The sequence below is a fragment of the Nothobranchius furzeri genome, chromosome 10 (genome assembly GCF_043380555.1).
Source record: "Nothobranchius furzeri strain GRZ-AD chromosome 10, NfurGRZ-RIMD1, whole genome shotgun sequence".
NCBI classification, from domain to species: domain Eukaryota; kingdom Metazoa; phylum Chordata; class Actinopteri; order Cyprinodontiformes; family Nothobranchiidae; genus Nothobranchius; species Nothobranchius furzeri.
The window spans coordinates 56266059-56283767 of NC_091750.1; the positions used below are offsets into that span (position 1 = coordinate 56266059).

A 17709-nucleotide genomic window follows, 5' to 3' on the forward strand; every position below is an offset into this window, starting at 1 on the left:
CAAATTATGAATTCATTTTGGGTGTTTAAAGTCACATGACTAAAGCAAATGGTTTGCTGAACACAACAAAAGCCACCCCAACCAGTTGGCTCTGTTCAGTTAGGTAGTTTTTGAGGTGTTTCACACCACAAAAGCAGTTTTGTTGCTGGCAGTTACTGGTTTACTTGACCCTAATGGATGGCCATCAGGGTCAAAAATCCCTGGAAGCGCAATATTCAAACAACTCATTCAACCTCCAGCAAAATGACAAGCACATCAGACTCCCTTTCATTACTAGCAACGAGCGAATAGGTATATGTGTAAAACAACAACCTTTATGAATGGTGAAAGTTTTGTGATCGCTTGTTACAAATCAGTACATTTATTTTGTCCTCAGGGGCTCACGTAGAAGGAAACATGGCGTCGCCCAGAGACTTAGGCCTGCAGCTTAGTATTTAAGATTTTTTTTTTTTTAGATTTTTATGGTTACATGTTACGAAGTCATCAATAATTTTTAACAACTGGGCATCATTTAATTCATTTTCAACAACATTTTAATGGATATTTCCAGAGATTAACTCATTCACTGCCATTGACGACTAAAGTCGTCATTTTAGATCCAACCGTTCACTGCCAATGACGACTAAAGTCGTCATTGGCATTTTTTTTTACTGTTTGAGCATCGGAACGAGCCCCCGCGCTGAGAGAACAAACATCTTAGCCCTGAAGCCAATCTTCATCCGCATACGTCACAGATCACATGATCAGGAAACAACATATCCATGTGTTTGGAGATCGTTTTGGGCCGTTCCTGTAAAAAAAGTGAGGCGCGAACTGGAAAAGCGTCTGCCGAACACAATTCGACAATGGATTATGAAAGAACGGATATCACTCGAAACACGCGGCTTCTTCCTGATGTAAGAGGTGAGTCTCCTCTTTGTTTTGGCATCGACATCATGCTAGCGCGCAACGTTCTGTGACTCTTAAAAAACAGTAAAAAACGGTGAGAAACGCTGGCAGCGAAGGCCGTTAGTGATCAGGAAACGGCTGGCAGTGAGTGAGTTAATGATAAAATTACACATTGTCACTTTAGAGGTTTTTTTATTTAGCTACATTTAATTCTAAATTGGAGCAAAATTAAAATAGTTGGTCTCAGTAGAGTTCATATTTGTTCAGCAGGTTCAAATGTATAGCTTTCATGCATGGCTGTGAACACATTTTCAAAACAACTTTTTTCCAGGTGGCGGGCAGGTACAGAGTCATGGTAGAAAGCAGCATGGCCAGCACTGATGACATCATCTTTAACTGCGGTGATGTAATCCAGCTCCTTCATGAGGATTCTTCGGGAATGTGGTAATGTACACAAAGATAAATATTAAAAATAACATTAAAAGTCGAACCATGGACTCGTAATGAATGTTGAGAAGTTTTTGTTTACTACAGGGTGGTGAAGAACATAAGTCGCGGTGAAGAAGGACGCGTTCAGAATGAAGACTTGCACAGGATTCTGGGAGAAACCTGCTGAGGGCCAATTAAAACAGAGAAATAACCTCCAGTAAATAAATTAATTAATAATGACCCAAATGCCCCTCCATACATACAGATTAACATAATCCATGAAATAAGGAAGAAAAGCCGACTCAGCCTCAGACTTCCCTCCTCAAAATACTACGGCAACTACACCTCAGGGGAGTGTAAACTTCAGAAGGGACCTCAGAAGATTGTAAAAACCGAAAGCACACCGAAGCCATTCATCCTTCAGCAGTGATGCAATAGAAAAATGTAATTAGCAGGAAGCTGACTTTGAGAAGTTGTATAATTTCTATTTTATTATGACATATCACTGACAGCGTACGTATGCCTACTGACAAATCACACATGTGCCAAACAGCTACACTAACCACTGCAGAGTCATCGAGTGTAAAAATCAGATTTATTACAGTGTTGTTATTGTAGCTGTCTTCTTTGTCATAGGATGTACATGTTGTGTATGCAAACATGGATAATACACTTCATAGCGATAAATGTGAACATTGATAGTCTTCCAGGTCCATTCATTTGGCACAAATAAAAAAAAAGGAAATGTTTTGGGGTCAGGCAATTTTAGGTCATTCAGCTTGTTTTATAACTGACAGCTACTTCAGTGTGTTTGAGTACATTTCATTTAATAGACAATCTTTACTTGTAATCATGCCCACAAAAACACTGTTGAGTCCCTGTGTTAAGCCCGGTTTACACTGCAGGATAATCATGCCAAATTTTAAATTATTTTTCAACCTTTATTTATCCAGGTAAAATGTTCGAGAACTTCTTATTTACAAATATGACCTGGCTAGATGTATTGGAGGGAGTGCAAAGACAAAACACACACACACATGCATGCACGCACGCACACACACACACAAGCATGCATGCACGCACGCACACACACACACACACACACACACACACACACACACACACACACACACACACACACACACACACACACACACACGCACACACGCACACACACACACACAAACACACGCACGCACGCACACACACACATTTACATTTGAGCATCTAAAAGAAGAGAAAACTGATGACAGAGCATGTAAGAGCAGATAAAGGCGCACGTTCATGAAAAGGGAGGCATTGCTTGCAGACGTAAATTCAGATACATTTGTCATCCTCCAGATGGTGTCGTTGGATAAAAAATTCCGTATTATAGGTTTAAAACAGAGATTAACGTTGTGAAAAGATTGCTCAACAGAGGTTAGGGTGAGTTGAAGTGTAGCTGCTGCAGAAGTGGGAGAAGAACCAACTGCGTACAAGATGGTATCATCATCAGCATACATTTGAATCTGAGAATTATCTGCAGCTTTAGCAACATCCCTGATGTAAATAAACAATAGAGTTGGGCTCAAGATGGAGCCTTGCAGTACACTTTTTGGGAATGATAAGTGGTTCTCATGAGATGTGTCCAGTCCTCGGCTGCTGGATTCAGTTGGTTAGATATCTAGCAAACCAGTCAGAGCAAGAAGGAGACTGACGTTAGTTTGTGTAACAGGATATTGTGGTTGACTGAGTCGAAAGCCTTAGCCAGAATAAATAATGGCAGTTATAATGACCTACTTACTGTCTAAGGCAGTGAGAAAATTATCAACAACTTTCATGGTGGCTTTCACTTATCTATTTTGAGTCCAGAAACCAGATTGCAGGTCTGAACGAATGTAGTTGGAGACAAGGCAGTGAATTAAGTTCTCTAGGACTTAGACGTGGTCATAAGGAGATGGGTCGATAGCATTAAGGTCAGAGTTAGAGCAATATTTGAATAGGGGGAAGATCGTGGCTGATTTAAAATCTGGAGGTAGGATGGAGAGTTGTGACAACAAATGGTTAATAGCCTCTATTTAAATAGTGCCTTCTAAGGTTAGGTGGAGTAGATGTATCTCAGTGACATCCCCCTGAATCAGTACCTTGACCAAAACAGTTTGGAGTAGAGAGTCACTGGCAATGCACGGGCCGGCGCATGTCACTCAGAAACTCCCCTCCATTGTTGGTTCGTATCAATGCAGAATAGAAAAACAGAATAGAAAAAGATTGAAAAGATAGAATAAAGAAAAAACGAGAAAGACAGAATAGAGAATACAGAAAAAAGGAAGAAAAAAAATAAAGAAACAAGGATAGAAAAGAATTTGATGAAGAACAGGTAACAGATGTGGCGTCGTCGTGTGACGCTCAACCACACCCGAGCCGGTCTAGGCTTAACCTGTCTCCCCCAATTCCCTCTCCTAAGTATAGGAGAAGGAATGGGAGAGGAAAAAGAGATGAGCAGGCAGATCACGCCGGAGTGTAGAGTTTATAGGTGAAAAGTAAAGTGGGTAGATGGCACAAACTAACTTCCCTAGTTTTAAACATTCTTCCTAAATCAGTACTAATTGGCCACAAGGGGTCTAGATTAAGATTAGCGCTACACCTCATGATTAGCATCTAGAAAGTAAGATTGGTTAGGATTAGAGCTACCCTTCAGGGTTAGGGGTTTAACAGGGATAGAAAAGAACTTGAGAAGGAACAGGTAACAGATGTGGCGTCGTCGTGTGACGCTCAACCACACCCGAGCCGGTCTAGGCTTAACCTGTCTCCCCCAATTCCCCCTCCTAAGTATAGGAGAAGGAATGGGAGAGGAAAAGAGATGAGCAGGCAGACAACGCTGGAATGTAGAGTTTATAGGTGAAAAGTAAAGTGGGTAGATGGCACAATCTAACCTCCATAGTGTGTAAACATTTTTCCTAAATAAATACTAATTGGCCACAAGGGGTCTAGATTAAGATTAGCGCTACAACTCAGGGTTAGCATCTAAAAAGTAAGATTGGTTAGGATTGGAACTTTAGGGTTAGGGTTAGGATTAGGTGCATTACAACACAACAAGTCATTCACACACGCATTCACATGCTGATGGTGATGAGCTAAAATGTAGCCGCAGCTGCCCTGGGACCCACTGGCAGAAGCAACCCTGCCAAACAGTGGTGCCAATGGTTCTTCTGACCACCACCAGCAGGCAATGTGGGTTAAGTGTCTTGCCCAAGGACACAATAACTGAGACAGATGGGGCTTGAACCTGCAACCCTCCAGTTACAGGATGGGTAAATAACTCCTCTGAAACTGTCACCCAACATGTCAAATATCCTTGTGACGGGAGCAGCAGTAGTTTACCATTCAGCTTGGTGCGTTCGTCCTGTGCCTCTGAGATGGAGAGAGGGTTAAAGGGGAGATCGGTAATGCTGGAAGCAGAAAGATGAGTAACAGAAGATGTTGAGATGAGGGTTGGAACAGGGAGAGCTTTGTTTATGGACCAGCCCCGTTACGGTTGAGCAAACAGACTGACGTGCTGCCTGTTGAATGTGACGAATAGCCAATCAAAACACAAAGCGTCCTCGGCCATGCTTGTTTACATCATAGTCATGTTTCATCTCGAAACATTTCCCGTCTGAGTTGCTGCACACCACACACTGTATGACAAAAAATTGGTCTACCTGTGATTTATGTTATCACCACCTGTGTGGTTTCTTTATGCTTTAAAAATCAGCTGAATATTTTAAAATGTGAATCGGCCTTAACGAGAACTGATCTTGTTTCATAAAAGTCAAGGTTACAATACTTTATTTGAAATAAGGGTTTAAATCTGTTTTACTTCAGTCTGATTACAATTTTTTTTTAGCTTGCAATAAAATACATTATCAGTTTAACACTGTTAAAAAAGATGATGATGGGCTGCATGGTGACAGAATCACTGCTTTAATGGTCAGAGTTTTAAGGAGAATACATGTAAAACCATTATTTTACATGCTTATGGTCAACTTTCCTTTCATTTTAAAATGCCTTGTTCACGCTATACAAAAGTATTTTTAATATGTATTTTGCTTGTTTAGGACTCTCCTCCATAATACATGTAGATTAGTCTCTGTGCAGACAGATTTGTGTCATTTCTCAAGTTACAGGACCATTTTGTAAACAGCTAAATAGAAATGTGAAAAATGGCAATGTATAATTTTAACAACTAAACAAACTATCTCTTGGTCAGCTTGCAGATACTAATCAGTTCTCGTGATAACACCACTGTAGGAAGATCCATTTGTGTCTAACTGTTTTTCTTCAGGTCAGATTAGATCCTAGACAAATGCTGCATACCGAAATTAAATGTCACTGTATTTAACACCCACAGTGGAACTGTAATAAATAAGTATATCAAGTGGTCTTTAAGATTAGAACCATTTCTTCATTTTAATTGTTAAACTCATCCACCAGTGTTGTGACACAAATTGTTTCTGTATTTAAACTGATGCTCGCTGCTTTTGTTCACTTTGCACTTTTTGTAAATATGTCTGACTCATAGAGAAAGCTTGTATATTTGCAAATATTGTTTTATGAAATATAAGCACACATTTGATTTGATTCAGTCTGACTGTTGTGATTTATTGCAGCCTCGTTTTTTAAAACATTTTACCTGAAATATTGTAAAATTTGCTTCGATTTTTTTCCCCAACTTTTTTATCGTCTGTGTTCTCCTACGGAGCCCCTAAGATGAAACCAGAGTTATACTTAGTTTGAATTGACATATTTTATTTTATTGTTAAAAGACAGGTTTTCTACATTGTTAGATGGTTATTTTAGTAACACTTTAAGATTAATTGAATATTCAGTTCAAGTGTAATTTCTATCAAAAGAACCCCAAACTTTTTAAAACTTAATTTTTTTTAATACATTTAGTTCTGAACCAGGACTTCAACACATTCTCACACCCAAAGCGTCGAAAAATGTCGCGTGTGACCAAGCCTCCGAATCCCGCGGTTACACGGACATTTGACCGAGTTGTGACCTACTTAACGTTCCCCTCACCCCATTCTAAACTTAACCAGCTTGCGCATGCAAAGCTTAATTGAAAATTACTGAGTTAAGGTTTGGATGGGGGTGAGCGGAATGTTAAATCGCTAGAAGTTCGAGGTGAAATGTCCGTGTCACTGTGGGCGTTGGATATGTACGCCCGCGGTGACACATGTCCCTGCACGTCCTCTCCAGAAGAGCTGGGGCACCCTGAATCGTCGTATTTTGAGGCTTGGTCACACGCGTCATTTTTTGACGCTGTTGGAGTGAGTTTTAGGTTTGCATTGTTGGATTGTATGGAGCCTCTAAGGAGACATATGAGAGAAAAAGTTACCTAACTAACCCTAGATTGTTTTTTTTTGTGCACATCAGAAATGTAGGATTTTTTATTTCTTCTCAAATAAGTTTTCTTTTCTTTCCTTTTTATCCCGTGTCCTGTTTGGCTGTAAAGCAAACGTAATTGATGTCTGACAATTTTTACTCTCACAGGTGTATAGATTCAGCTATAATGCCTCACCTGATACCAAAATGTTATTAGAAATATTTTTGGTGGTTTTAAATCCCAATGAACATGAAGACAGAAAAGAAAGAGAAAGGTAGAAGAGGAAAGGAAGAGATGGAGGGAAAAGTTCACAATAACACAGAGCTTTTTTTTTAAACGAATGACACAATAACCCTAATGTAGGAGCAGTTTGGGGTTAGAATAAGCTTCTCAGAGCTTCTTCTGCACAAGAGAAACTACGTCATGCAGATAAAAATCTTTTTATTTTTTGCATTGGCCTCATCTTGGTGCTGTAGGATTGTCTTTTGGAAGACTTTCTTAAAGAAATTTCTCTCTTTTGTGTACAACCTTAGTATCTCATTTCCTCCACTTTTTATTTACTGATTGTTAGCCTCCTTAGCTGTTGCCCTCACACACCTGACCTCCAATTTTCATTGTTTTCCTGGACTATACATTTCTACGGTTGTGTAATTTGCTGACCCTTCTGGGCCACTGTACATTTCAATAGGCTTGAACAAAAGAGGGAAGATGTTAAAAGCCATCTGATAATCAGTTTGTGGAGTTCTGGATTCTAAGAATTCCCATAGAAACTACATTTATGATTAAAAACAAAGATGTCAATGTGAAACTACTGAAACCATTTTTTTAACTGTTTCCTTGTCGGGAATAAGAGATGATGGAAACATCACACAAGAGTTTGACAAGTCTTGTGAAAAGCAAGATATGATTTTATTAATTTGTTTATTATTGGGTCTCTGTGATCCCGGTTGTCTCACTGACCCATTTGTAGTACCGCGAGACTCTGGTGTAGATGCCATATTTCCCCTTCCTGGCACACTCCTCCCCCCAGCTGACGATGCCTGTCAGGAACCAGGTGCCTTTATAATTGGTGGCGTGTGGCCCGCCGCTGTCCCCCTGACACGAATCCTTCTCTCCGTCTGGATATCCGGCGCAGAACATGAAGCGCGTGATGCGCTCGCTGCTGCTCTGTTTGCACAGGGTTCGATCCACATGTGGGATGGAAAGCTTCTGAAGTTTGTTAGCTTCACGGCCAAGGAATTGTTGCCGTCCCCAACCACTCACCAGAGAGCTCGTAGACTCTCTCAGTAGGGTCTGTATAAAGTCTTTGGGACCCAGACAAATGGGACGCCTCTTGTTGGACAGCTCTACTGGAGTGGCAAGCTTCAGCAGGGCTATGTCGTGGTTGTACCGGGACACTGTGTAGTCATAGATGGGGTGCACATGCTGCTCGACTACTTCGTGGTCTCTCTCTGGACCCTCATGCACAGTCACATCATGCTCACCTGGAAGTTAAAAGTGTGATCTTGTCAACCACTGGAATTAGTGAAGCACAAACATTAGGACTTCACAGATCTACCTAAAGAAAATCAGCAGTGTTTAATTAATTTTTTTTAATTTTTACCAGCTCTGACGAAGAAATATTCTCTGGTGTGATCGGGATCCTTCAGACAATGAGCGGCAGTGATAACCCATAATTCACTGAGCAGAGAGCCCCCACAGAAGGACAGCGCTCTGCCAAGAGACGCTGAGGGAGACATCAGTGTCACCTGTAAACACAAACAGAAAAAAATGTTTTTAAAAGGATCGTTTTAGTAATTCTACATTGCTCACTTCTTGCAAAACCCAGCATTATATTGCATCACACCTCATTAAGCACATTGCATGTCAACAAATCGAGTAACAAGCTTTATCTACTGAGAACCAGCTGGGATTTATTAGATTTGAAGTCATAATTTCAACTAATCTGCAGTAGAATGAACTTCTGTGGAAAAAAGCTCTGGCGCTCCTGTTTTGGGAAGTACGAGTCAGAAAAGTGGAGAGCAGAAAACGATAGGAAGCATCTCGTTTATGATTGGCTAACAGCAGCTTCCACTGCCTCAGTTCGTTCCTTCTGTCTTAGGAAAACAAATGCAACATTAATGTGTCTGAATGTGTCGCACCATGTTGTGGAGTTGCTAATGCTAACAGTTAGCTTCTGCTAGCCGAGCCACTCTCTGCCGCTACATCAATGCAGCTTTTTGTGGTCGCACGCCAAAGCGGATGAGTCCATGTTTCATTGTGACGTAGAAGAGACTGACTTCTTATAACCAAAAACTTTCCCCTTCCATTTACTTTCTGCGACTAAAGCGGGAAATGGGGTAGAAAAGCATTTTTGCATTCAGCATGCATGTGAAACTCAGTGACTGGTCACATTTTAAAAAGAACAACTCTCAGTGAATCACACTTTAAAGCTTTTGCTATGTTTCCTCATATTAACCAAGTGGTTTCAGTGATTTTTCAATAACTAACTCAAGACCAGCATCAAAATAAACTGAAGAAAGAAACTCTGTACCTGCCAAGGGATCTCCCCAGGGATGGCTTCATTTCCTCCCACAATCCTCCGGTTGGGGTTGTTTTCAGCTGTGGTGTTGGGGGGGTTGGAGAAACCCCCCAGAGTCATCTCAGTGTCATTCAGCTCTTCTGTCTCATCTGGACTCAAAGTAGGACCATAGTCCAGGTCCACTGAGCTCGCATTTGTGTCAAAGTCCAGAAAGATGTCTGACAGCGCCGTCAAAGGTGGCAAAAGGCTGAGGTCATCACTTTTGCTGGTGTCATTGGTGGAATTCAGTGTTGAAGCATTCTGAGGCATGTATTCTGACATCATTAAGGACCTGGTAACAGAACCATGGGACAGAACCACACGACCACAACTGAACTGAGCTGAAGAGAAAAGAAAAGAAGAGATGGTCAGGTTGTTTCTCTAAACATCTGTTTCTTTCTTCTCGACACAACTTAAAAAAAAACTCTTTTGCGCATCAATATAATTTTTTTGATTGAGCAGAAATACAGTGATTTTAAGCCAAAATATTGGAGTGTTAATAAGGATCACATCCTTCATGTCTTAAACCATTCAGAAGCTTCAATCACAGGGGGGTTAACTGGAACAACGTCTGCAGAGACAAGACTAGATGTAAAAATGTGCCGTAGGGCACCATTATAGCAGTCTTGGGAATTTTCTGGGAGGAGGGAAGGTGACAGGGAAAATATGCTTTCTCTGTCCCCTTAGTTTTTATGTCTCCACACAAAATCAGCTCTTTCAGGACTTTGCTAAGATGTCAACGTGTTGCAACCATTACAGCCATGAGTAACATCCCTGATCAGCACCAAAAAGCCTCGATGGAGATTCTAAATATTAAAAAAGTTTAAGTATGCCATAACTGAATCCATTTGGGGAATCAGGAGAGCAGGTGTGCAACTTAAGAGGTGGTTTTCAATGACCAAACAGAATTTCTCATGGCGTTCAGTAGGAGACCACCAAGCACCGCTAATCACTGCATTATTTCTGCCACGTTTTCCATTGGGAGTTTAGAAACAACAATGTCAGTCCTGCTTACTTTTTTCTCCTTTCATTCCGCTTCACCAGCAACTCTTCCAACTTTACAGATGCTGGTACTTTGGCTATGCTACCTATGTTACATTGGCAGTGCTCTGAGGAAGGCTACAGCGTTGGCCCAAACTTTTCAGCAAAAAAGGTCAAACAAATCTTTAATACAATGGAAGGATTACACAGAACAAACGTACAAAAGATGCTCAATGGTTGTGTTTTACATACTTGCTGCTGAATGGCACTGCACTGCATGTAGTACTGGAGTCTTCCACTAGGTGGTACACTAGACTACTCAGACCAAGTTTGTGGATGCAACCAAAACAAATGAGATCAGTAACTGGTTAATTTGGAGATCAAGACAAAAAAACAGACACCAGTGGTATCTTAGATGATGTGAAATACCTCTACACCAGAGATAGAGTCACCATAGTGAGTGTGTCTGCTCGTTTAGTCAACTCCACCTACTGGACACTCGTATAGTGCAGCCTTCAGACGCGTTGCTTTAATTTCGGAGGATGCTCACAAACAAAACTTCAACTGAATGCAATTTTTGCGCGTGGCAGCCATTTTAAACATGCACATGCTTTGTTAAACAGCAAGTATATGTTTTGTATGACTTGTATGTTCTGTCACCTAATGGTTCACAGGATTTCTTGTCTGTCCCCAGTTTATAACCAGCAGCGCAGTGACACGCAGCTCGCTGATTTTCCATCACGCAGAAATGTAAACAGCCACCATTGTTGATTGAGCACAGCTTTGTCATATCTGTTAAAAACAAGAACAGAAGTTTAGTTGAAATATAATTTCTTTGAAAGTTTTAGGATTTTAGCTGTGTCAAACTCACAAATCTCACAGTTTTTGCCGCTGTAATTTGGTTTGCACCAGCAAGTATAAGAGCTGATTCCATCCACACACTCACCTCCATTCTGGCAAGGTTGTGGTTTACACTGATCACCATCTACACACCGGCATATGAAACACACACACACACACATGCACACACACACACACACACACACACACACACACACACACACACACACACACACACACACACACACACACACACACACACACACACACACACACACACACACATACACACACACACACACACACACACACACACACACACACACACACACACACACACACACACACACACACACACACACACACACATTTAATCACATTCTGTAGAAGCGTGGGAACTTGACTTTATTCATCTCACCAACATAGAGAGTCCAGAACTCATTCTGAAAGAGAGTATCAGGAGTGAAGTGAACTCTTGTCTTTGTTAAGTAACTCATCACGTTTGTTTATAACCTACAGTTTTCTCATCATCCTCAAACACCTCCCTGGCCTCCTCAAACGAACACACTTCCTCTTTACATTCTCGCTCCAGGTTGGCTTTTTGAAACACTTCTTCCACATGACCACTGTTGTGTCTTCTCTGGCGAGGAAGCACCATGTGTGCTACCTGTTGGGTCACGAATACGCCTCCTAAAAGGAATAGAAAAAAAAACCATCAAAATTTCTCTTTGGCTGTTTTCTTCAGCCCTGGAGGACGTATGCAGAGGCTCTTTAGCATCAAGTCGTCATGGCTGTAAAAGTACTCATATCTATGACAGATGACACTATTCTCCAACTCTGACCTCATATTTAATCAGCTTTAGAAAGAGCTGGGTGGATATGATTTAAATCAACATGCATCTACTCAGACAAACCTATGCCAGCTCATCTCACTGGCTTGAGAGGCACTTCCATCCAAAGACTATGACCTCACTTAGTGATCTGTCCATTATCCTTCTCTACTTTACTCAGACAGCCCCTGATCCAACCTGTCACTATGCTGTCCACAAACATGGATCTCTTTGCGTTTGAAAAGAGATGAAATAGATACTACATCTGAATTGTGTTGGCATTGCTTTAACTTTTACCTATTATGTATATTATGTAGGTGAGGGATCAGACAAAGAGCAGCCCGAAGACGTCTTATGATGAATTATATAAATGGAAACCGTGTTCCCTCGCCTGGACATGGGTCAAACCCCCCCCCCGGAGCTAGGTCTGGAGGTGGGGCACGCTGGCGAGCGCCTGGTGGCCGGGCTTTCACCCATGGAGCCCGGCCAGGCACAGCCCGAAGAGGAAACGTGGGTCCCCCTTCCCGTGGGCTCACCACTCGTGGGAGGGGCCACAGGGGTCGGGTGCAGTGTGTGACGGGTGGTAGTCAAGGGCGGGAACCTTGGCGGTCTGATCCTCGGCTACAGAAGCTGGCTCTTGGCACATAGAATGTCACCTCTCTGGTGGGGAAGGAGCCTGAATTGGTGTGTGAGGTTGAGAGGTTCCGACTAGATATAGTCAGACTCACCTCAATGCATGGCTCTTGCTCTGGAACCAGTTTCCTTGAGAGGGTTTGGACTTTCTACCACTCTGGAGTTGCTCCCACTTAGAGGCGCCGAGCAGGGGTGGGTATACTAGTTGCCCCCCATCTTGGTGCCTGTACGTTGGGGTTTACCCCAGTGAATGAGAGGGTAGCCTCCCTCCGCCTACGTGTGGGGGGTTCTGACTGTGGTCTGTGCTTATGCTCCAAACTACAGTTCAGACTACCCACCCTTTTTGGAGACCTTGGAGAGGGTGCTAGAAAGCGCTCCTTCCGGTTACTCCCTCGTTCTGCTGGGGGACTTTAACGCTCACGTGGGCATTGACAGTGAGACCTGAAGAGGTGTGGTTGGGAGGAATGGCCCCCCTGATCTGAATTCGAGTGGTGTTTTGTCATTGGACTTCTGTGGCAGTCATGGATTGTCCATAATGAACACCATGTTCAGACATAAAGTTGTCCATATGTGCTCTTGGCACCAGGATACCTTAGGCTGCAGCTCGATGATCGACTTTGTTGTGGTTTTGTCTGACCTGCGGCCGCATGTCTTGGACACTCAGGTGAAGAGAGGGGCAGAGCTGTCAACAGACCACTACCTGGTGGTGAGTTTGCTCAGATGGTGGGGGAGGATGCCGGTCAGACCAGTCAGGCCCAAACGTATCGCGAGGGTCTGCTGGGAACATCTGGCAGAGTCTCCTGTCAGAAGGAGCTTCAATTCCCACCTCCAACAGAACTTCCAAAATATTCCGGGGGAGGCGGGGGACATTGCGTCTGAATGGACCCTGTTCCGTGCCTCCATTATTGAGGTGGCCGACCGGAGCTGTGGATCATCTGTGTCTGTCGTGGTGGCAACCCCCGAACCCGCTGGTAGACAACCAGCGGTTAGGGATGCTGTCAAGCTAAAGAAAGAGTCCTATCAGGTCTTTTTGGCCTGTGGGACCCCAGAGGCAGCTGACGTGTACCGTCAGTCCAAGCGGAACTCGGCTCGGGTGGTCACCAAGGCAAAAACCCGGGCATTTGGAGGAGTTCGGTGAGACCATGGAGCGAGACTTCCATACGGGTTTGAGGAGATTCTGGTCCACCATCCGGAGCCTCGGGGGGGGGGGGGGGGGGGGGGGGGGGGAAGCAGTGCGCTACCAACACTATCTATAGTGGGGACGGTGTGCTGCTGATCTTTACTCAGGACGTTGTGGATCGGTGGGCAGAATACTTCAAAGACCTCCTCAATCCCACCGACACGTCTTCCAGTGAGGAAGCAGAGTCTGCGGACTTTGGGTTGGCCTTTCAAATCTCTGGTTCTGAGGTCACTGAGGTGGTTAAAAAGCTCCTCTGTGGCAAGGCTCCAGTGGTGGATGAGATTCGCCCAGAGTTCCTCAAGGCTCTGGATGTTGTGGGGCTGTGTTGGCTGACGCGGCTCTGCAATATCGCGTGGACATCGGGGGCAGTCCACTGGACTGGTAGACCGGGGTGGTGGTCCCCTTAGTTAAAAAGGGGGACCGCAGGGTGTGTTCCAACTACAGGGGGATCACACTCCTGAGCCTTCCTGGTAAGGTCTATTCAGGGGTTCTGGAGAGGAGGGTCCATCGGCTTGTTGAACCTCAGATTCAGGAAGAGCAATGTGGTTTTCGTCCTGGCCGTGGAACACTGGACCAGCTCTATACCCTTGGGGGATCCTGGAGGGTGCATGGGAATTTGCCCAACCAGTCTACATTAGTGGATTTAGAGAAGGCGTTTGACCGCGTCCTTCGGGGGGCCCTGTGGGGGGTACACAGGGAGTATGGGGTACCAGGCCCTCTGATATGGGCTGTTAGGTCCCTGTATGACTGGTGTCAGAGCTTGGTCCGCATTGCTGGCAGTAAGTCGGGCTCGTTCCCAGTGAGAGTTGGATTCCGTGTCACCAATTCTGTTCATAACCTTTATGGACAGGATTTCTAAGCACAGCCGAGTGTGAAACAGCTGGGATTAGAATCAGCTCCTTTAAACTGAGACCATGGTCTTGATTCGGAAAAGGATAGAATGCCTTCTCTGGGTCAGGGATGAGGTCCTGCCCCAAGTGGAGGAGTTCAAGTATCTCCGGGTCTTGTTCACGAGTGAGGGAAAACTGGAGCGTGAGATCGATAGGCGGATTGGTGCTGCATCTGCAGTGATGCAGTCGTTGTACTGGTCTGTCATGGTGAAGAGAGAGCTGAGTCAGAAGGCGGTCGATCTACGTTCCTACCCTCACCTATGGTCATGAGCTTTGGGTAGTGACCGAAAGAACGAGATCGCGGATACATGCGGCCGAAATGAGTTTTCTCTGAAGAGTGGCTGGGCTCTCCCTTAGAGATAGGGTGAGAAACTCTGTCATTCGGGAGGGGCTCGGAGTAGACCCGCTGCTCCTCCACATCGAGAGGAGCCATTTGAGGTGGCTCGGGCATCTGGTCAGGATGCCTCCTGGACGCGTCCCTGGTGAGGTTTCCGTGCACGTCCAACCGGGAGGAGTCCTAAAGGTAGACCCAGGACATGGTGGAGGGACTATATCTGTCACGTGGCCAGGGAATGCTTTGAGAGATTCCCTCCGAGGAGCTGACCCAAGTGGCTGGGGAGAGGGAAGTCTGGGCCTCTTGCCTTAGGCTACTGCCCCCGCGACCCGACTCTAAGCGGATGAAAATGGATGAATGGATGTTATGTATATTTTTGAGCAGAATTATTAGTGATTGAGCCAGATGTGCTGCAGAAGCTGGTGAAACTGACAATAATGTTGATAACATTGGCTGCATGGCGGCGCAGTGGTTAGCACTGTTGCCTCGCAGCACGAAGGTTGCAGGTTCGAAACTCGGCTCGGCTGCGGCCTTTCTTTGTGGAGTTCCGTGTTCTCCCCATGCATGTGTGGGTTTCCTCCGGGTACTCCGGTTTCTCCCACAGATCACAACATGCCCTATAGGTTATAAATTGTAAGTCGCTTTGGATAAAAGCGTCTCCTAAATGAATGAACATAAACATAAACATTTGCAGGAAAAACCTTGAATATGTTAAGATACAAGTTCTGTTAAAGATGAGGTTGACTGAGGAACATAAAACACTTGTTTTCTTTAAAAACGATTGGTCACTGAGTTTCATATGCCTGCAGAATGTGAAAACAGTCTTCTACCCCTTTTTCCTGCATTAGCTGTTGAAAGAAGATAAATGGGAAAACACTCGGGTCAGAAAAGGCCACACACATCTACATCACACTGTAAGTTAGCAATCATTGGTTCACCCATCTTGCCTTGCAACTACAGAAAGCTGTGATTCTTTAGCGTCCAGGAGACAGCAGAGCATGATTTGGCAAGCAGATGCTAACTGTTAGCATTAACAACTCCATAACAAAGCAGAACTCCTTCAGATTTGTGGAGATTACCAACAACCCAAAAAGAAGAGCAATCAAAGGCATCAGAAGAGTAGCAATGCGGTTAGCCAATCACAGACGATATGCTCACATACCATGAAATTTTAATGAGTAAATCTCCTCCCAATCTCACTCTACAAATGTCTGCTTCCTGAAACAGGAACACAAGAGTCCAAGCCCCACTCTGATTAGATAATCTCTGTTTCTCCAAACTGAGTTTGTTCATGAAGATATATTTGACTGACTACATCAGTAACACTTAGAAAGACTGCAGTTATTCCATTAAGGTTTTCCACTGATTTCATTTTATCAAATCTTATTTTAGCAAGTAAAATAAGCAGCAGAAAATATTCTCTTGCTTGAAATCAATTAAAGTCAAGTAAAATCACATCTGAGACAATCACACAAACTGAAGCTGGTGTGGATACAGATGTTTTAATGAAATTCCCAAGTTGAAGTTTTAATTTGTTTCAATATTCAACAACCAGGTGGTCACACTCGTCATCTCGAAGCTTTGACTCAACCTCTCAATCAATACCAGTTCTGATGTCTGTTCTGTATTTACCTGAGTTTTCTTCTTTAGTCTCATCACCAAGTCCATGTACTTCCAAATGAAAACTAGCAATAACAATCAGAAAACACACTCGTACCATGTTGCTGTTTTCACACCAGCCCAAAAACCAAATCAGTGTCGAGGAAATGAATCCAAAGTGCAACAAGTAGATGTTTACTCAGCTGTGTGGCCACAGTGTGTTTGTTCTTTTACATTTCTGTGTTCCTGCATGTGAAAACGACTGAATGAGAAAGAAAATTAGAAGAATGTGTGTGTGTGTGTGTGTGTGTGTGTGTGTGTGTGTGTGTGTAGATATTATCAGCTGTTTTATGTTTTTGTTGTCATATTGAGCAGCTTTTGCAACATGTGCAGACATAATTAGTTGCACAGAGGATTTTCATTGTCAAATAAAATATGCCCTCCTCATAAAACCAAAAAAAAAATAATTCTGACAAAGCAGAAGAGAATTTCACCAGCTGCATTTAATCCATCATCCGGGTAAAAACACGTTTACAGTTTTGGTCAATGAAAGTGTTGATGAAATAGCTGCACAGCTATTCCATCACATATCGATGTGGGAGAAGTTTGGGTAGCTCTGAACAAAATAAAGCTGAATTGTAACTGCACCACCAGGGGCCCTCAAAAGCACCAAGATAGCGTGAATGGAAATAAAAAAACTTTAAATTATACAAACACAATTATATCACATATGGAAAATGAATGATATATTATTTTCTATAATGTAATTATTTTTGTTCAGTTATTTCAAAGTGTTCCAAATTTTAGGAACAAAGTCCTGACTTGTTTACTATACATTCTGTGTTTTTCTTTCTTCAGATATAACTTTTAAATAGTTGAATTAATATACCACAATTAAATAACACTGAATTTAAAAATGCAAATTAATTATAGCATATGTGTTACTTTTCTAATAATGTAAGGTTAAACATCAATAGTCATTAAAGAGCCAGTATAAAATAAGCTAATAACTAAATATGCTAATGGAATTGGGTATGTTACACACAATGTGAAGCCTAGGAATTATGAATTTTCTGGTGTTGGCTGATTGATGTGGGGGTCCAAAAGAAAACCACTTAGGATCCCAAAAATGCTTGGACCGGCCCTGGCAGAACACGTTCAATCACTGAACATCTAGACTCAACTGGTCTGCATG

At 43.1% G+C, this 17709-nt stretch overlaps 2 protein-coding genes across 4 annotated transcripts in view; one reads left to right on the forward strand and one right to left on the reverse strand.

Annotated features, from left to right (window-relative positions):
- LOC107386746 (proto-oncogene DBL) overlaps positions 1 to 5916 on the forward strand; it is a 30720-nt gene extending 24804 nt beyond the window's left edge. For both annotated transcript variants that reach the window (XM_015961348.3, XM_070555819.1), the window contains exons 25-26: positions 1220 to 1332; positions 1423 to 5916. In XM_015961348.3, the coding sequence (XP_015816834.3) occupies positions 1220 to 1332; positions 1423 to 1504 (195 nt within the window). In that variant the 3' untranslated portion in view covers positions 1505 to 5916. The remainder of the gene's footprint in view (positions 1 to 1219; positions 1333 to 1422) is intronic.
- Positions 5917 to 7554: 1638 nt separating this feature from the next.
- f9b (coagulation factor IXb) lies at positions 7555 to 16707 on the reverse strand. 2 transcript variants are annotated; one of them, XM_015961359.3, is made up of 8 exons: positions 16548 to 16707; positions 11566 to 11738; positions 11467 to 11491; positions 11155 to 11193; positions 10869 to 11000; positions 9201 to 9568; positions 8271 to 8415; positions 7555 to 8151 (listed from the first exon to the last, which is right to left on the reverse strand). In XM_015961359.3, the coding sequence occupies exons 1-8, from the start codon at positions 16633 to 16635 to the stop codon at positions 7592 to 7594; spliced, it is 1530 nt and encodes a 509-aa protein (XP_015816845.3). In that variant the 5' UTR covers positions 16636 to 16707; the 3' UTR covers positions 7555 to 7591. The 2 variants fall into 2 exon arrangements, with proteins under 2 accessions (XP_015816845.3, XP_015816844.3); XM_015961358.3 differs by having other exon boundaries at positions 11080 to 11193.
- Positions 16708 to 17709: the final 1002 nt, after the last annotated feature.

Excerpts from the sequence above, each read along its gene's own strand:
- f9b (XM_015961358.3), bottom strand. The coding sequence starts at position 16,635 with ATGGTACGAGTGTGTTTTCTGATTGTTATTGCTAGTTTTCATTTGGAA. Across the intron at positions 11,739-16,547 it reads GACTAAAGAAGAAAACTCAG|GAGGCGTATTCGTGACCCAA; the intron begins GTAAATACAGAA and ends TATTCCTTTTAG. Across the intron at positions 11,194-11,466 it reads GTTCTGGACTCTCTATGTTG|ATGGTGATCAGTGTAAACCA; the intron begins GTGAGATGAATA and ends GCCGGTGTGTAG.